The sequence below is a fragment of the Canis lupus genome, chromosome 22, assembly GCF_048164855.1.
Source record: "Canis lupus baileyi chromosome 22, mCanLup2.hap1, whole genome shotgun sequence".
NCBI lineage: Eukaryota > Metazoa > Chordata > Mammalia > Carnivora > Canidae > Canis > Canis lupus.
This window is the reverse complement of record NC_132859.1, coordinates 21,258,504-21,278,938: the sequence shown is the minus strand read 5'-3', so window position 1 is coordinate 21,278,938 and position 20,435 is coordinate 21,258,504. Positions and strand designations below refer to the sequence as shown.

At 42.6% G+C, this 20,435-nt stretch overlaps 1 protein-coding gene across 11 annotated transcripts in view; it reads left to right on the top strand.

Annotated features, from left to right (window-relative positions):
* The window catches only part of CEP63 (centrosomal protein 63), a 63,644-nt gene extending 47,318 nt beyond the window's left edge, over positions 1 to 16,326 (top strand). For 5 of the 11 annotated variants that reach the window (XM_072792656.1, XM_072792659.1, XM_072792655.1 and 2 more), the window contains exons 13-15: positions 3,660 to 3,865; positions 4,667 to 4,946; positions 7,063 to 7,445. In XM_072792656.1, coding sequence (XP_072648757.1) covers positions 3,660 to 3,865; positions 4,667 to 4,946; positions 7,063 to 7,221 — 645 coding nt within the window. In that variant the 3' untranslated portion in view covers positions 7,222 to 7,445. Of the gene's footprint in view, positions 1 to 3,659; positions 3,866 to 4,666; positions 4,947 to 7,062; positions 7,446 to 9,929 lie in introns of those variants that run through there. The other 6 variants (XR_012014902.1, XR_012014901.1, XM_072792660.1 and 3 more) reach the window with 6 other exon arrangements.
* The last annotated feature ends 4,109 nt before the right edge of the window (positions 16,327 to 20,435 follow it).

Below are 20,435 nucleotides of genomic sequence, written 5' to 3'. Positions count from 1 at the left end.
ATGTCCTTTGAGCTATTTTGTTATAAAATTCTTATAATTTGCAAAATGACCCATCAATTCTGACCTATGTCTTTTTGGTGTTGTTCAAAAGCCCAAAGATTGTAGAAATTCTTTCTTTATGCATTTCCAGAGACTGTGTGTGTGCCTCCAGAGAGGTTTGGTTATACAGCGCCCCTATTTGCTACTAAGTAGTTTTAATTTCACAATCATGGACTAGGGAGGCTGGGCTGGGAGAAAGTGCAAAACACTAAATGAATACTTTATTTCAAGTAAAAGAAAACATTGAGGACTCTCTGAGAAACAAAGGGTTGTGGAAGGGGAGGTTGATGGGGGGATGGGGTAACTGGATGAAGGGCAATGAGCCAGGGTACTTGATGGGATGAGCACTGGGTATTAGGCTATATGTTGGCAAATTGAATTGAATTTATTTTATTTTTTTTTAAGATTTTATTTATTTATTCATGACAGACAGAGAGAGAGAGAGAGAGAGAGAGAGAGAGAGAGGCAAAGACACAGGCAGAGGGAGAAGCAGGCTCCATGCAGGGAGCCTGATGTGGGACTCGATCCTGGGCGGCGCCCAGGCTGAAGGTGGCACCAAACCGCTGGGCCATTGAGGCTGCCCGGCAAATTGTATTCAAATAAAAAAATATAAAATAAAAATATTGAGGACTATTTTTATAATTTTTTGGAACAGTAAGATTTGCTTACCATCATGAAGCCATAAAGAATTTTATAATATAAACAATTTTGCAACATAAAAATATAAAATTTGTGGGTGGCAAAAGATCCCATAAAAAAGACTAATAGACTGGGGAAACAATCTACAAATAGAAGTTAATATAAAATATTAATATAAAGATTTCCTGGAAAGATAATAAAAGATTGGAATCCAGTAGAAAAATAGACAAAATAGATAATGCATAGAAGTGATGCAAAATTAAATAAACGAGAAAAGCTTTTTAGCCTCCCTAATAATCAAAACTAAATAAATACTTCTTAGCTAACTGGCTTGACAATGATTTTTTTAAATGTTTTATTTATTTATTTATTCATAAGAGACAGAGAGAGAGAGAGACAGAGAGAGAGACAGAGAGAGAGACAGAGAGAGAAGCAGGCTCCATCAGGAAGCCCAACGTGGGTCTCAATCCCGGGTCTCCGGGATCACGCCCTGGGATGAAGGCGGTGCTAAACCGCTGAGCCACCCAGGCTGCCCCTTGACAATGGTTTTTAAAAATGAATATAGCCAGTATTGGCAGGGATATAGGGCAACAGGCTCTCATGCTCTGTTAATGAGAAAGTGAATTGATACAGCCTTTCTAGAGGATAATTTAGCAATATCCATTAAACTTGTAAATATATATAGCCTATAAACTCCTGGGTCATGTGCATTTCTGATTTTGATAGTCATTGCCTAATAGTTCTCCAGAAAGGTCATATCAGTCTGCATTCCCAAAGAACCCATCCTGTAGCAGCAAATGTGTGGAAATGGTCATTCTGGTGTTATTTGTAATGTACAAAATTTTGAAATAAACTAAATGTTAGCCTCTAAGGGGGATGGGTAATCTGTGGCTATACTATGAAATATTATGTCGTCATTTAAGGTGGCAGATGAAAATATGTATCTAATCTTGCTCCTTCCCAAATCCCTCTAACATGAAAGGATTTTTTTAAGTGCAAACCCACAAGGGATGGGAAAGAGAGGAGGGGAAATAGCAGCTAAACCCTTTGTAAGGGGGAAGTTGGAGAGAGGGAGGAAAGAAGGAAGGAAGACTTTTATTTGCTCCGATAAAGCCAGTATAAAGCTAGTAGTGGAAAAAGCCAAGAACCAATCTGATTTTTACTACAGAATCTTCAAAAGGCTCAGGATTCGGCAATACCTGATTGAGAGAATCTTATGTAATGATTACCCCTTCATATTTAAGTTAGGAACTCTCAGGAGTGCGTGCTTAAACCAGACGAGGACCAGAGATTCTGTTGAGCTTTGATTTCTCCTCAAACTCTCATCTAACAGTTATAGTCCTGTTCTTTCTTCACATAGCCCAGCATTTGCTTGGCACCCAGTTTTTATATTACCTCTGACATTAATTTTTCTGTAATTGTTGTTAATAAAATAATAAATTTGAGAAAACTTTAAAAGATGCCTGGCAAAGGCAAAGCAGTATCTTTTAAAATATATATATATTTAATGATCTCAAATATCAGACTCTGGCTGATCAAAATCCTGTCAAGCAGTTTAAACCTCCTCTGGTTTTGAAGTTACACCTAGTGGGAATATACTGTAGGTATTGAGAATAATTTTTAGAAAGATCCGCCTTGCATTTTACCACCTAGGAAGGTAGAATTACTTTCACAAATGAATGTTTGGATTAGATAACCATTTTAATGAAATTATCTAATTAGCTTAATAATCAAAGCAGTAGCTCTGATAAAATTCTTTTCCTCCTTTAAAAAAATCGACCATAGTTTGTAATTTAACTTCTATGTCCTGCCATATTTTTTTTTTTTTTTTAGATTTTAACTGGCATTGACAGCTTATTGAAAAATTTTGTAACTTATTGTCACTGCTGGTACTCAGGTAGTTGAAGGCTGCATTTTATTTTATTTTATTTTATTTTATTTTTATTTATTTATTTTTTTAAGGCTGCATTTTAAAGTTTATGTTTTAATTCTGTTGGTAAGCCACTTTTGAACAGCTTACTTTGAGAAAATCTTTACAGAAGAGACCAAGCTAAAAATCATATTAAATTCCAAAGAAAATTACTAATTTTTTCAGAATGTTAATGAAATATTTTGTCATTAGAAAAAAACAGGGGGATCCCTGGGTGGCTCAGTGGTTTAGTGCCTTCCTTTGGCCGGGGGCGTGGTCCTGGAGACTTGGGATCAAGTCCTGCCTTGGGCTCCCTGCTTGGAACCTGCTTCTGCCTCTGCCTGTGTCTCTGCCTCTCTCTCTTTCTCTCTGTCACTCAGGAATAAATAAAATCTTAAAAAAAAACAAAAAACAAAACATGGTCCAGACCATCGTTTTTTCAGGTATAGTTACCAGGAAACACCTAGAATTGAAAAGCAATAAAATTAATGATCACAGAACCCAGACCAGATCACAGTAGGAATTCTACTGTTTTACCATGTATTTCACGTTGATTTCACATACTAGAATAGGTACTGATATTATGTAAAAGTCCTTAAGACCAGAAAGTACTAATTTAAAAGTTATCCTTGCCAGCTGGAATTCCTTTTCAGAACCTTTTGTTCACATGTCTTTCTTTGACATGTGAATTTTCTTTTTCTTTTTCTTTCAATTTTCTTTCAATTTTCTTCCATAGATACTCTGGAAGAACCCATGACTGCTATTTTCTTTCTTTTTTCTCTTTCTGATTCTCACTTACAGCTTTCCTCCATCTGAGCTCCAGCCTTCCTCTAGCTCCTCAGATATTCCCTGACACATCAGGGAAGCTCACTGTACTCCTAATTTTCCAAAAGTGTTGTAAGAGACACTTTTTTTCTCATAGGAGGGCAAACACAAATATTTACTTTTTCCAAAGTAAAGCCATAGATGAAATAGATACAACTAAAAAGAAAAAAAAAAAAAAAGTAATTTCCCACCAGTGGTATCACAGATCCAGGTATTCTTATTTAACTCTGGTATTCTTTTTTATTAGGCAAAAGAGATTTCACTAGCAGACCTCCAGGAGAATTATATTGAGGCATTAAATAAATTAGTGTCTGAAAATCAACAACTTCAGAAAGATTTGATGGATACTAAATCTAAGCTGGAGATTTCTACTCATATATGCAAAAAAAACCATGACAGGATCTTTAAACCAACACACAACAGAGCACCTGAGTTCAAGAATACAGAGTTCAAGTAAAATTTCTTCACGGTTTACTTAAAATGTGTACCATTATAATTCTCATTTCTTTGAGAATAATTTCAGACTTCCAGAAATTAAGTCTTCCTCAAATGACTTTATGTTTGACTCTGAAGTACAGGATATACAAGTAAAGCTACTGTGAGGTTAATGAATGGCGGGGGGTTGTATAGCAGTTTTTTCAAGTTTTAGTTTCACACACTCTAGACATATGTATAAACAATGTCCTTGCTTCCCCAAGCCTTTCCATGCTGCCTCCCACCTCTCTAATCCCACCAGTACCATGAGAAGTAGAAATTAGCTTTTCATATTAAGAAAACTTCCTTTGTATTTTTGGTCAATTAATTATAAGCTATTACCATAGGAAGCCAGCATTCCATGGAAATCCACCTGGCTTCCGCTCTTATTATATGGCTCCTATGTTTTCCTACTTACCAAAGCCTCTGCTGACACCTCACCTCCACCGCCACCTCAACCCCAGAGGACGTTAGGCGCCCTTCTGTATGCACAGTACTTCCCTCTGGCCTAGCACCAAACACACTAGGTTACTCTGGCAGCTTGTCTTCCTTGCTCTATTGTACTCCTTTGAGGGCCGGGGCCTGGCAGTGGGGATTAGATATTGGGCCTGAATGGATGGAAAGAACATGTGGTCTAAGTGGGCTGCTCACTTTGTAAATTACAGCCTTACTGGTTAGCCTGTTCCTTTATTTTTAAGCGAACTTCCTGCAACAGTTCTATGTTAAAAGAGAAAAGTTACTACAATTTATATTTGTTTTGTTTTCTAATCTGCTATCCAGGCCAACCCATGGCCCGTACAGACATGATGGAGTAAAGACTGAGCACTACAAAACAGGTCTTCATTCTCCGAGACGACAAGCGTTGGATAGTATAGAGCCCATGTCCAGGGTCCTCAGCCCCCTGAGTTCTCAGATCACCCCTTACAGTTCCACCGTCTCTTTGCCTTCTAACTTTCTGTGTAAAACTAACTCTTTGCCTTCAGTGCTAGATACAAACGAAGCCAATTATTCTGACACTATCTCTGAGAGTATAAATGATGAAGAAGAGTTTATATCTTCGGTATGGAAACTTTCTGATCTTACTAGTTTATTAAGTCTGTTTAGTTTGGTTTTATTTTTTATTTGAAGGGAAAGGGAGGGTGATGGGGTGTGTTTGTTTCTTACTAGTTCTCTATCTTAAGTACTCCATGTTATTCTCATGTATGTATGTCTTATGATTTTGCTTGTCAAGACACATTGAGCCATGATTACTTTTCAAAATTCATTTTAGTTCCGAAAATTAATAGCTATTCCTTTATTTTTAACCCTAATTTGGAAATTCCTTTCCTTTTTCAGAGAGGGTTGATTTTATATTGGAATGGTTGGTTCAAGGAATATTTCTGGATGCCAAGATAGTACTGAGGTGTAGACAGTGAAGAAGGAAGGAACTGTGGGAAAGGGACATAGAGGGTGGGTGGAGGCAGAGGAAGGAACTGCATTTGACGTGTCCAGAACATGGATTCGGAACCACACAGTGTGACACGGCGCTGGCCCCATGTTCCTGCACCTGCTATGCAGACTTGAAACACTTGCCTCTAGCCATTCATTGCCTCACCAGTTAATGGTCCCACACCTGTGAAAGTTCAGTATTTTTGACTTTTTAATGTACTGACAAGTCCACGGAAAGGTTTTCTTTTGTTTTTAAAATAAGTCTCCACTTCACTTACATGTGATTCAGAGATTCAAAAACTTTCTGAAAACTTCCTTCCTATGTTTAGCAGCAAAACTTATTTGGCATGAAAACCTGCCCTGAACTGAACCAATGTCATAATATGCATAGACTTTATTTAATCCCCTCTAGCATTTTCCTTCAGAAATATCAGTATGTTTGATTATGGGACATTACCTCAGATTCCACTAAGGGAATATAGTTGATCTTTGTCAGTTATGGGTTCTGGTTTTGTGAATTGCCTACTCGCTAAGCTATTTGTAACCCCCTGTCAGTACTATAGGGACTCCTATAGTCACTTGTGGTCATGTGCAGAGCTGGGAAAAATTTGAATCCCCAGGCTTGCACATTCGCCGCTGAGGTTGGCCAAGGTGCCTCCAGTCCAGCTGTCACACAGAGGTGACCAGAGGGGGAGGAGTTGGGGACATTGCAGTGTAGTGCCAGGAGTGTGAGCTCTGGCGCCTGCTGAACAGGGTTGGAATCCCAACTCTGGCACCTGTTAGTGGAATGGCCTTAGGCAAGTCACTTCACACTTCTGAACCTCGTTTTCTTTTCTGTAAAATAAAGAAAATGGAGCCTACCAGGATGAGTTGTTTTTAGGATGATAGTCTGTGCATGTGTGTGTGCGTATGTGTGTGTGTGTGTGTTTCCCCAAGGAGCAGTAATTCGTTATTCACTAACTCAGTGTTTGAAGTGACTCTAGAAATAACTACTGCAAGTGAGGAGGGACTGTGTGTGGTGCATGTCCTATATTACCTTTCTGAGGTCTGGTTTCTGAAATACCATGGTGGCCCCTGGAGTTTCAGATGAGGGATTATGGATTGAGGTTTTTGAAGGAGAGAAAGTATTGATTTCACAGTAGATTTGTTCTGCTTTAAAATCAAAGTAACATATTCAGAGTTTAAAAGTGAATTTTAAATAACAGACCTTGAGTATACTCTCTTCTGGGGTATTAAAGGCTCTTAAAGGCTATTTATATACTTCATACAAAGTCTAAACAGAGATATTCTTCAGACCCATAACTAATATGTTTATATGATACTTTACATCTATATAATTTAGGTCAGCAAGGAAGAGGTCTGTGATAATTTTTATGGAACAACTTCTTTTTTTCCCTAAAGATTGTATTTATTTATTTTAAAGAGAGAGAGAGAATGAGCAGGAGGGAGGAGCAGAGGGAGAGGGAGAAGCAGACTCCCCGTTGAGCAGAGAGCATGACTCAGGGCTTGATTCCAATACCCTGGGATCATAACCTTAGCTGAAGGCAGATGCTTAACTGTGCCTGAGCCATCCAGGCACCCTCTTTTTTTTTCTTTACTGTCTTACCATTAGGATAAAAACAAATTTCAGAAAAAAAGTATTTTTTTAAAAGTCACCTTTTAATATTTCTAGTTAGAAAATAGCATGAAATTGCATCTGAGAAGTATACTGCTCAGTTTACATATGTCAAAATTTGTTTCTCCTCTAGTGTCCCTTGCCTGTATCTCCTCTTGGTTCAATAGCTACCAGATTTTTGGAAGAGGAGGAGCTGAGGTCGCATCATATTCTAGAGCGCCTGGATGCCCATATTGAAGAACTTAAAAGAGAGAGTGAAAAGACAGTGAAACAGTTCACAACCCTCAAGTAACCTCTTTAAAAAATATCACAAATCTTGAAAGAAAAATGGAGTTGTTGTCACCCAAAGTAGTGTCTCTTCAAAATACAAATAGAAAAATTGCGAAGATAAGACAGCCTAACACTGTTGTGAAGAAGTCTGAAGAACTGATACTTCTCTAAGTCATTGTCACTGCACTGGTTTGTTGGAAGAACTTTTCCCAGCAATAACCTGTAAGAATAAACCACTTTGCTTGACTTTTTTCCCCTCACATTAATATTTATTATAAAGTGATATTTTCTCTTGACTTAAATGTGAATAGCTATAGACTAAAGATTTTATGATACAAGTTGAAAATAAAGCAACTAAAGAGGCATGTGGTAGGGGTATGGATTTCAGAGTCAAACTGATCTAGACTGATGTCCTGGTGTTGCTGCTTACTAGCCAGTTGTGCTAGTAGCATGTACAAGGGCAAAATAGCTTGGACAGGAAGCTCTCTCTTACTCCGAACACAAGTATGAGAGAGAGGAAAAAGGAGAGGATGGGCTGGTTTGAGGTGTGGGGTGCCTATGGAATGTCAGATGGAAATGGTATCTGCATTACTGAGATGTTTAAAGGGCAGACAAAGATCTCAATGTGCAGAAGGTGTTTGAAACCATGGAGAGCTGATAAGATCCACCTGATAAAGTCTACCAAGGAGAGTGTTTAGGGAGAGAGCAGAATGCAGGGCCTGGGGTGCTGAAGGATGCCGGCATATGAGGATCACAGGAAATGGATCAGAAGAGTAGCTAGATCCCATACCTACATGCCCATGCCATTAGGAGGTCCTATCAGTTCGGCTTCCAAAATCTATCTCAGATGCAGCCACTTCTCTCCTCCAGTTCCACCACCCTGATCCAAACTAACTCAATCTCTCACCTCGATTCTGGCAGTAGCCTCCTACCTGGCATTACTTCTACTCATGACCCCCAGTAAATGAAACATTGTCACCTCTACCTCCCTCAAAACCCTTCAAAAGCTGCTTACTGCTCTCAGAATACCTCCAAACTGCTTTGCAGAGCCTACAGGGCCTGGGGTAACGGGGCCTGCCTGTGCCACCCACTGCATTGTCTTTCCTCCACTGTGCTCCAGGCACACCTGCCTTTCCGGTTCCAGTGTAGCCAGCTTCAGCCTGTTAGGATCGTTGTCCTTGTCATTTGCTTGGAATCCCTCTGTCTCACCTCACCCATGGTTGGGGTTTCTTGTGGTCAAGTGTGCACTCTAACATTCCATCTTCAGGAGACCTCTGACCTGGCTTCTTTCAGTTTCTGTAACTCACTGCCTTGAGTTATTCCCTCTATGGTACTGCCCACCCTGCAATCATTTTGTTACTTGATTTACATTTTTTGTTTTTTTTTTTTTAAGATTTTATTTATTTATTTATTTATTAGACACACACACACACACACACACACACACACACACACACACATAGAGAGAGAGAGAAAGAGAGAGCAGGGCAGAGACACAGGCAGACTCCAGGCGGGGAGCCTGACGTGGGACTCGATCCCAGGTCTCCAGGATTACGCCCTGGAGAAGGTGAGAAGGTGGTGCTAAACCACTAAGCCACTGGGGCTGCCCCGTTTTTTGTTTGTTTTATTTTGTTTTAAGTAGGTTCCATGCCCAGCGTGAGCCCAACATGAACCTTGAACTCATGACCCTGAGATCAAGACCTGAGCTGAGATCAAGAGTTGGATGCTTGACCTGACTGAGCCCCCCAAGGGCCCCTAGATTTACGTTTTTATTGTTTCTGCCCATGTGCTCCTTGAGGGAGCCTCTCTGGTTTATGGTGGGGTCCTTGTCACCCAGCACAAGCCCAGCACTATGCAAGCACTCAGAGTTTGAACCCATGGATAAATCTCTTTCCTCGGATGCACCACATTTTCCCTTTGTGCCTTGGTACATGCTGTTCCTTGGGTTGGCCTCCTCTTCCCACACTTTTACATGCTGTTATTATCTTGCTCCGCAAAGCCTTCCCATAGCCCCTGACCAGAGTAGGAGAGCTTCTCATTTCTTACAGCATCCTGTGTGTGTCCCTCTCAAATCACCAACCACACTGTGCTAATTTTTGTCTCTCACAGTCAACTGGTTAAACTAAAACTGAATTGGGAACTCCGTAAAAGCAGGGGACAAGGTCCTGTCTACATCCAAGGTGGTGTCCCACACATAGTAGATACTAAGTAACTACTCAGTCAATGAAAATCACTGCCATTCTGGGCTTCAGTGCACCCACCTGTAAAATGGGGATGAGAGGATTTACTGAAAATACATTTCTGAAAGGGTTTTGCAGACTCTAAAAATATTGTACCCATCCGAATCGGTCAGTATATGGGGATTTCTGAGTTTCAGACTGTCTGAAGCTTCCAATTAAAATATGTAGGGTACAATCCCAAATTTCCATGGCCCATGCCAACAAGGAGGGACAAGGACAGACTCTAGTTGCTGGAGATACTTAAGGAATCGTGAGGTACTATGTACTTCCTTAAACTTCTACCGCATTGTTAAAGTTGAGGTAAACGGTCTAAATTTGTCAGCATGTTTGATTATAATTTAATCTCCCAACTTCGTATTTCAAAAAAATATGCCAAATATTAAAATGTGTCAAACTAAATTTGAGCTAGTTTCTCTGTGCTCTCTGTGCACAGGATACTCACGTGAGATGGAAAGGTAAGGGTGCTCTCCTGTACTTTTGGTGTTTACAGATGGTGTTGTATTGGATGAGTTGCCTCATTCCTCTTGGCCAGCATTCCCAGTGAATTTTGGTCTGGATTTCTAGCTGAAGAGGACAAAGTTGAGTTCTCACTGTGAGTAGGATGCTGCCTTTCTACGGAGCCTTTGATCTCAATAAGCCTAGGAGGCAGTGTGTGTCACTGTTCCAAAGTGACAGGGAGGAATTAAGTGGCTTGCCCTGGATCCCAAAGTGCAGGCTCTCTTTAGCTGAGCCTAGGAATAGAGAGTGTGGACTCTGCAGGCAAGCAAGCCAGCCTAATCCTAATCCTAGCTCTACCATTTACTGGCCGTGTGATCTTGGGTAAGTTAATTAACCTGTCCATATCTCAGCTTTCTCATCTATAAAACAGGGGAAATAAAAACCACTTCCCTTACAGGGTTTGTGTGAAGGTTAGTATTTGTAAGGTACCTGGCCTAGTAAGTGCCATGAAAGTAACTCATTGAATAGAAACAAATACACTATTTCTTTTTTTTTTTTCTTTTCTTTTGTTTAAGGTTTCATTTATTTGAGAGAGAGGCAGAGAGAGCATGAGTGGGGTGAGGGTGCAGAGAGAGGGGGGCGGGGAGAAGCGGACTTCCCTCTGAGCAGGGAGCCCAACATGGGTCTCAATCCCAGGACCCTGAGATCATGACTTGAGCCAAAGGCAGACGCTTAATCACTTAACCAATTGAGCCACGAAGGGGCCCCCAAAATACACTTTCTATTATGTCTCCTCAAAAAAATTCTACCCTCCCTAGCATACACAGATACATAACACCTAGTAAACTCTGGGTAATCTGTTTGCAAAACACTCCTGAGTCTGGAAACTAAAGGTTACATATGAGAAAAATAACTGTAAAATAAGTTCTGTCATTAAGAACATACATCTGCAAATAGTCGTCACGAATGGCAGTCAAGCGTATAAAGGCAAGGTTAGAGATTTGTTGACTGGTTCTAGAAATAGTTTGAGATAGGATGTAAAATGTATCAAAAAGAACCAACAGTGGAATCAAGACAAGAGAAAAATGAGGGCCGGACATGTCCATTCACACACCAGCATCTAGTTCAGGTGCGAGGGGCAGGCAGCAACTTTCCCTCTGAGCTTCTTAAGGGCAAAAGCAGAGAAGGAAACATTACTTAAAGGCTTCATGGCACCCACAAGATCAAAACAGACCATGGGTTCAAGAGAAGCACATCTTTTTTGAGTGTGCATATGAGCTTTTGGCTAGGTGTATGAGCATTAGTAGAGGTCCTACAACACTTCTGTATTGGATAAAAATAAGAGAATCTGCACAGCTTCCTTACAGTGGGCTTCAGTGCAGGCTGATGGCAAAGGCTGACGTGCAATCAGAGACCAGTTCTAAGGTGGTCCCAAATGTGATGGTGTAAAGCTCTTGTGGTCTGGCCTGACCACAGGGGAAAATTTAGAGAAATGATGGACTGCAGCCTTGAAAAGCAATCTTCTTTAAAAGCTATTTCTCCACAGTGTGATTTCTATAATCTGACAACCAGTTCACCCATTTTTCCTCTGTGGGAACCTAGAATTTGGCCATTTTATGTTGCCCATTAAGGCCTGGTTCAAATGATTTGACAGTACAATCAGAAGTAAGTATATACTCTTCTTATGAAAAGAAAACCTTATTAAAGTGATGCTTGAATGGTGGAACATCCAGGAACTCTCTGATATTAAATGCAAAGTAGATAATTTGCATGTGTCCACTTTTCTGTCAGAAAGCATCCATCAGATTCTCAAGGATATCTGTGAGCCAAAAAAAATTATCAAGAACCACAACTTTTTTTAGAGACTAGAATTTTCCCAGAATTGTCTTCTATTTTCTGGGGGGAGATGGAGAATTGCAGGAGTCCAACCAATTCCTATTGGGGCTAAGTTTTAAAATGCAGTTGAATAGTCATTAAAAACTCAAGCTTTTCGATAATAAAAAGGTAAATAACCAATTTTAAAGTGGGTGAAGGATCTAAATAGACATTTCTTTAAAGAAGATATGCAAATGGAAAAGATGCTCTACATCACCTGACCAGGAAAATGCAACTCAAAATCATGTGAGATACCACTTCACAGCCACTATAATACAAAAGATGGACAATAGCAAGTGTTGATGTGGAGAAATAGGAAACCTTATACGTTGCTGATGGGAATGTAAAATGGTGCAGCCACCCTGGAAAACAATTTGACAGTTCCTCAAAAAGTTAAACTTAGAGTTACCATTTACCCAGCAGTACCAGCCCTTGGTACATGCCCAAACTCAACCAAAACAAGTCCACACAACGAGTAGCACGTGAATGTTCGTAGCAGCATTACTCGTGGTGGCCACGAGTAGAAACAACCTAAATGTCCATCAACCAGTAAGTTGATAAAATGTGGATACTGACAATGGAATTTGTTTTGGGAAAAGAAAGGGATGAAATACTGCTGCCATGATACTGAATGACCTTGAGAACATTCTATTATGTGACAAGCTGGTCACAAAAGACCACATATGCATGATTCCATTTATACGAAGAAGCTATGATGGGCAAATCTGCAGAGACAGAGTACGTTGGTGGTTGCTAGCGGCAGTAAGAAGGAGGGTCTGGGGGGGTGAAGACTAAAGAGGTTTCTTTTGGAGGGTTATGAAAATGTTCTGTAGTAGATTGTGTGATAGTTGCCCAACTCTGAATATCACTCAACCAAAATCTATTGAATTATACACTTTACATGGGTGAATTATATGGTATGTGAATTATATCTTAATAAAGCTGTTACCCAAAAAAGCCTCCCTGATGCGTAGCAACGCCTAAAAAATTCAAGTTTATATTCAGAAAACATCACAGCACTTAACAGCACATACATATCAAAGTCTCATATTTTCCACTCTGCACTCACATTCAGGAGTAACAGTGGTGGTCCTCTTTAGAGAAGGGGTGGCCAAGCTCTGTCTGTATAATTGCTTGTGAGCGGAGCAGTCCTGTACTGCGAGGTAATGTGGGCGAGGGCTTTGCCAGGAGCTGGGCACACTGCAAGGCCCCAGCTCATTCTCCAGCAGAGCGTGGTCTTGTGCTGCCTGGGTGGGGAGCGGTTTCCAGGATTACTGAGGGTCCTGGCAGCAAAGTCCATAATGATCAGCCAGGCAGAGTTTCTTGGCTAAGCATCATGTATGGAGGGGCTGCAGAAATGCCTGGCACTACCCTCAGTGGTGAGGAGGACTGCGTACAGAACGTTTTAGAGAGCGTTACAGACCAATGATAGGGAAGTGTGTGAATATGGCACTTGTGCCCTAAAACTGCCTGGCAAATCCTCCAGTATCTCTCCAAGCATGACTGGGGAAAAATAGAGAAAGAAAAGCCAGATCCATTACATAAACCTGCTCATTTCTTCCGCTATGGAACACAGATCAGCTAAGACCATCTGACATTAGTTTGCCCAGTGCTTTTATGGAACAACCACTCCTTTGGGAGGCATCTACTGTGACTGAGCTAATTGTCAGTTCCCAGAGCTGTCCTAATCCATGGCACTGGCTTGGGGAAGCAATGAGGGCCTCTCGATAGGCCTTCTTTTGGGTTTGTCTTGCCCCTGATGGATCGCATGAACTAAAACAACTCACCAGTCCCTCACCAGTCTATTGGAATAAAGTCCCAGGTACTGGTAGTTGCTTTCTGCAATCTAGAACACGTGTTTCAGGTCCTCAGTCTCAAATTCAATGTCATGAACAAGACAAAAAGTGTTTCCTACCAATTATTTTCTTTTTAAAAAAATTAACTTATTTTAAAAAGAGATTATTTATTTATTTGAGAGAGAGAAAGGGAACAAGCAAGGGGGGCAGAGGGAGAGGGAGAGGGAGAGAGAATCCCAAGCAGGCTCCATGTTGAGCGTGGAGCCACATGCAGTCAGGGCTGGATCTCATGACCCTGGGATCACCACCTGAGCTGACACCAAGACTTGTACGCTTAACAGATTACACTACCCAGGTGCCCCTCTTTTCTCTCTTTTTAAAAAAGACTTATTTTAAAGAGAGCACATGGGGTAGGATTGGCAGAAGGAGAGATAATCCCAAACGGACACCCTGCTGAATGTAGAGCCTGATGCGGGGCTTGATCCCACGACCCTGAAATCATAAACTGAGCTGAAATTGAGTCAGATGCTTCATTCAGCCACCCAGGTGCACACACAGCCCCCCTCCCCCAGTTAGTTTCTTCAACCATGGTGGAGTATATAGCCCACTCCCAAGTACTCTGTATGTGCGGGTCCCCTTAAACCCAGGAGTGCTGTGGCAGGGCAGGACACAAGTGATTTCCCCAGTGATCCCCCTGACAGGCCCTCAGCCCAGCGTGGGATCCTAACCTGTTCATATTTAGTCCTGGACCGTGAGCAAAGGATAGGAAAGTTTCTAGGTGGCTGGCATGTTCAGCCTGCTACCGTCTGCATGAGCTACTGCTTATAGACTAAGAAGACATCACCTGATCTTTTTGTTTTGCTCCAAAAAGTCTTAATACTAACACATTTTAAAGCAACACTAGGCAATTCCAGTATCTTCTCAGGCTGTCCTCCCCTAAATCCAAGTTTTTCAAACTATTTTCCAGAGATCTGAAATTTTTCAACATTAATACGTGTTCCTTAGAAATATGCCAAAGCAGAATGGGAAATGCTGCATATCATATCCATTAGGGCCAGGATGAAACTGGGAGAACTGCCTCTTTTCCTTTCACTGGCCAAGATCCCTCTACCCCTCCATCCCTCTCCCTGCCTCCCCTATTGCTTTCCAAACCACTGGGAGCTGGTGGCCTTAGACATTTAGTGTTCTTAACCTTTTGTGTGCCAGGGACTTCTGTGGCAGAGTGGTGAAGCCTGTGGACCCCTCAAAGTAATGCCTAAGCACATAAAATAAAACACGTAGTGTTAAAAGGAAAACCCAACCATTTCAACGGTCTGTTATCAAAACCTAAGAAAAAACAAATTTATGATATGGCATTTTATATGCTTCTTTATTAACTCATTAAATAACAAGACCAAGTGGCAGGTCTGTTGCTGACTGTGCTTTTAAAGCAGTGCTGCATGAAAATAGTATTTTGAGATGTCTACAACAAGTATAATGAGCTATGAAAATATCTGATTTCTACTGGAATAAAGCCCCAGGTACTGGTAGTTGCTGTGGTTTATGGCCTATATTCCTAATGGAAAAAAAGCTAAATTTCAGTTAGGGCTTATTGAGAATTAGGATGTCAATTTTTCCCATCCAAGTTCACGGAGCCCCACATTCTATCCTTGGACTCCTTGGTAGGGGTGTCTGTGATCTCCAGGTTAAGAACGTAGAGGCTTAGAGCTTTTTAATGGTTTACTTCATACCTGGGTCAGTTTGGTTTTCTGTGAACATTCACTGTTGTACAGGGGGTAGTATTTGTGCTTAGTGTCACCAACTTAGGGGAACATTCTTTCCTTTTTTTTTTTTTATTCATGGCATACCTTTGGGCATCTTGGTGAACTGCTGTTGTGCGTTGATAGGCCAGAGCATTCCACCTGGGTTATTGGGGTCCCTGGATCCTTGGAAGTCCTCACATTTGGGGCAGCCAGGTCAAGCCTGGGGTGGGCATGTGACCAGGGAGAAGCTGGACCACTTGGACATCTTCGACAGAGCTGCGGAGGATGCCACTGTCCACTGTGGACAAGGGGCCAATGGAACACTGGAGGAACTGGTGCTCTGTGCCCCGAAAGAGAATTTTGCAGCCCAAGTGCAGCCACCTGGAAACTGTGGGGCAAGGGACATGTTGAGGGTGGTTGATGTAGGGGGGCCAGGTGATGTTCTTGTAGGTGTATCTCTAGACAACAGACCAAAATCTCTGTCTTCAAAAAACAATCCAACAGTCTCAATCTTTGTGGAATCTCAAGACATTAAACGCTTAAATACTATGAACAAGGCAAACATTATCCAGCGAAGGTCAGATAATCCTGTCTGCTGTTATACCCCTTACCACGCCTTACCCGAAGCTAGCTACAAGTTGACTGCTCCAACAAGATTCAGAAGTTACCCAAATTAGTGTTTTGCACTAGACCTAAAAATGTTTGATTGGGTTAAAAGTCTATCTATAATATCACTAGGAACATCAACAATAAATTTGTCAATGAAGGAAGAGAAATTGCAACTAGACTTTTTCTTTGCAACTAGACTCTTTAAATACGATCTATATTGTTGTAATTTTCAAATTAATGTTGTAAAGAATGTTATCACTACTTTGCAAAGTTTCTCATCAGGGTGAACGGTGATGAATTTAAAGACATTGTTAATTAAAAATACCTTGATCGGGAATTGTGTGTAACAGTTTCAAGCATAAATCCTTATATAAAAGTTAAAGTCACAAAAGAAAGCTCAGGGTTTTCATTAAATTTTTTAAAAGATTATATTGGAAGTTTCATATAAATTCAATGTCTTTTCTAATACTTGCATTTTATTTTTATCATCATAATTACATATGGCAGAGAAACTTTAATGAATTTTGTCCCATATAGACACCTTTAAATCCTCTCCATTTTTACCCCAGAGGGTTGTGCAAGTATTACTGTCTCTGCTTTTCATGCCAAGTCCCCTCCAAAATATTCAGCCACAAGATGAGAGGAACTCATGGTGGGGCCTGGCATGGGTTCTGGCACGTTGCAGGCTTGCCCTTCCTCTTCTTTCTTTATATGCCTCAGCTAAAATATTTCTGCAGTTAAAATCTATTTTGATTAATGGTTAAACATATGTGGCCTACTCAGATGACAGCTCATCCATTTATTAGTCCATTCATCAAACATTTAATCAAGCAAACCCCTCATCTTAGAAGCCTGAGCTCCTGCTACTCCCTGCAGATGTCAGCGCAGGTGATACGATCCTCAGCTTCCTTCATGCTCCCAGAACCTCTGACAGGTGCACACCACAGCCTAGTAACACACCTGTGCCCTTAGCAATTTGCATCACCAATGCCTAAAGACAGCCTCAGTGCCCAGGGCGATGGGGCCCAGGAAAGGAGTCTGGGAGCACAGGGGGAGGGCCTCAAAGCCAGCTAGCCACTTAGCAGCTGTACGCCCTTGGGCAGATTCCTCATATGCAGAGTGTGGACTCTGATCCTGGCTCAGCAAGGCTGTCAGGAGGCCAGGTGAGCTGCTGAATAGGGAAGAGGATGGAAAAGCTGTAGATGGGGCCTTGCAGGTAGCATCGAAGAGGGCAGCTGACCCTGGCTGGCCTCAGGGCCTGGGAGACAGTTGGAGGGGCAGGTGTGCCGTGACCTGGACAGCCAGTTTGTCCAAAGGGGGCGCTGCAACTCAACCCTCTGTGGAGATGTTCATGGGCTTCTTGAGAAAAGCTGGCCAGTCAGATTTTGATGTGATTTTCCTGATTTTTAAATATTGGCATTAACTTTTTTTTTTTTTTAAACACTGTGCATGCCAAGCAGTAAAGTTTGCAACCTCTGCACACCAGTGTTGGGGTGATAAGGTTGGCTGGCGGAGGCAGGGTCCATTATCACAGGCAAGGCCCCCTGGAAAGGGGGTGGGGAAGGCGGCAGGAGGAAAGGAGAGGCCATCTTGTCTGCAGGGCTCCAGGGGAAACAGATGCCAGAGAGGTTGGTCACCCACCATGTGTTCTTTTTATCCTCCATGGAGAATGGGGCGCATCTTGCAATAGAGTGACTTCCATTAAGAGCTAAAACCATAAAACTTCTAGAAGAAAACCGGAGAAAATCTTTGAGACCCTGGGTTAGGCAAAGATTTTTAAAAATATTTATTTATTTATTTATTTATTTATTTATTTATTTGAGAGAGAGAGCAAGCATGAGTGGGAGGGGCAGAGGGCACTGAGCACGGGACCCAATGTGGGGCTCGAACTCACAACCCCGAGGTCCTAGCCCAAGCTGAAGCCAAGAGTTGGATGCTCAACCAGCTGTGTCCCCAGGTGCCCCTGTCTTTTTAAAAATAGCGACACGGATGATTTCTTTCTCCCTGAATTTAACAAATGCCAACATTTCGTCATATATTCTTCAAAACTTACATAGAATAAAAGATTACTGAAAACGTCTCTGTTTTGGTCTCATTCCATGCCTTTCTTCTGTTTCCAGAAGCAAGTGCTATCTGGTGATGGTGTTAACACCTCACAGCTATATTTTTGGATTTGTACACATCCACAAAGAACACACAGCATGATTTCATGTCGTATAACCCTATGTCTATATTCTAGCAACAATTAGAAAACGCACTTTAAGATTGATACCATTACCACATCATGAAAGTTCCCCTGTAAATACCTAGCAATATACCTAATAAAAGATATGCAAAGCTCCACAAAAACCTACTGAACATTACTGAGAAAGGAAGAATTTGCTACCTCGTCCTCAAAACTGGGAGACGGGAGAGGGGGCTCGAATGACACGAGCTATCTAAACACAGCATCTGCATCATCAGTACTTGACATTTACATTAGTATGACCGTGTAGATACCCACGTATAGCATACTATGGTTCATACGATTTGGGGGGTACAACCTTTCCACGTGAATTTAGCATTTGCTTTGTTTTCAACATAGCTTTCACCAAAGAGTCCCACAAACTCCTCAGTGTCATTAACATAGCCCCAGTGAAGTCAGCTGCATCGGGTAACCGAGTCATTTGTCCTGTTTGATTTTTTCCCTATGACATGCCTCCTGGACCAGTCTGCCCTGCTCCTTTCTACACTGGGTCCATCGTCCTTGCTGTGAAGCTGTTCTCCAGATTTATCCCATTACCATCCTCCTGGGTGTCCCCTTGCCCCTCCTTTCTGTAGGAGTCTCCTGGTCCCAGTGCACCCCGTTCTCGGTTTACAGGAGGAAGTGGTAATGCCATATACGTCTTAATCTTGAACATCACACACTGTGATTTGTGTCACATTCTATCTGTTAGAAGAGAGTCACTAAGTATAGCTCCCACTATACTTAAGGGGATGGGAGCTAGGCTCCACCTTAGGGAGGGAGGAGTACCAGAGAATCTGTGGATGTATTTTAAAACCACCGCAGATGCGCTCACAAACTGTGTGTGTGATTTCCGTGTGTGTGTGTGTGTGTGTGCATGCCTGCGTGTGCATGTGTGTATGTGTGTGTGTCTGAGGGATTCCTAGAGGTGGTCCAATGGGGTCCTGGTCCTGTCACTGGAGTGCTGGCCGCAGGTTGTGCCTGTGAGTCTTTTTTCTTGGGTTGGTCCGTTTTCTCGGAGAAGAAATGCTTGGAGGATACAGGCCGGGCAGCCAGGTGCAGGGCATGCTGTGGGCTTAGGGCTCGGGGCTCGTCTCACCACACAGCGTGCAGATTGCTTACATTTTGTGACGCTCACCTTTCTTCATGGGGTTTCAGATGCTGATGTGCAGGCTCTCTTGAGTGGGAGATTTTCCTTTTCTCTCCCTCTCTTCGGGCTCCCCTTCCTCGTCTAGGTAGATGAGAGCTGTTGCGGTCAGCTCCCAGAGCCCTGGATGAGCTGGGTTTGGCCCTGGTGGCCCAGAATGCCTGCATGGGGTGATCGCGGAATAGTACAGGTCTGTCCACGGACCAGTGGGTGGATTGGCTCAACTGCTTGAATTTCAGGCAGTTACAAATAGGGAGGGTCTTTCAACAGAAGCATCCAGTAACGGGATAGCTGTTTCACGGAGTGATGAGCTCCCGGTCTCTGGAAGATTCTAGGAGGGGCAGGTGGCCAAGGATCGGAGACAAGATTTCTTCTTTTAGAGGCTGGCATCAGAGACGGCTGTGATGTCAGGAGGGGCCCGTGACCTTTTAGATTCAACACACGGCTCCGGGAACAGCACATGGCACTTCAATACCATCCTCAGAATGCTGGGGACACCAATGGTGTGGTGGTGATGGCAGCTGACATTCACCGAGCAGGTGCTACGTGCCAGGGGCTACTCCGTTCGCTGTACTCACGTGAATTCAGGGCAAACTTGCGTGGTGGGTGCGCACGTTATGCTCAGTTCACTGCTGCAGAAACCCAGCCGGGGAGGATCAAGTCATTTGCCAAAAGCAGAGGGTGGCCGAGCTGGGACGGGACCCAGGGGGCTGGCTGGGGGTCCGTGCTCCTGTCGTGCCTGATACTGGGGACGGGGCAGGGCCGCAGGCCTCCCCTGGCCTCGGGCCGCCTGGAGCTCGACGAGGAGGGGTCTCCTGCTGGCCGCGGGGCTTCCCCAGCTCAAACCAGTGTTTGTAGAAAGAAACTGAGGCTTCAATCCTACATCAGTGGCTCCTGGCGGCGCAAGACAGCTTTACAGTCCAACAGGGGAGAGGCAGCTCAGAGGCCATCTTTCCAGAAAGAGGCCCATTGTCCTCCTTTTAAAATGGACTTTTAACTCTCTTGCTGAGCTTTAAAAATGTCAAGTGAAGCTTTTACTGACAGAGTGGATTTCCTCCCGCGATCAAGTTAGCATGTTTCTCTTCCCTGTGTTTCTCCTGGGAGGTGAGGAAGGAGATCGGATGCTAAAGAAATGGATGCTCAAAGGGTTCATGGTGCCCACGCT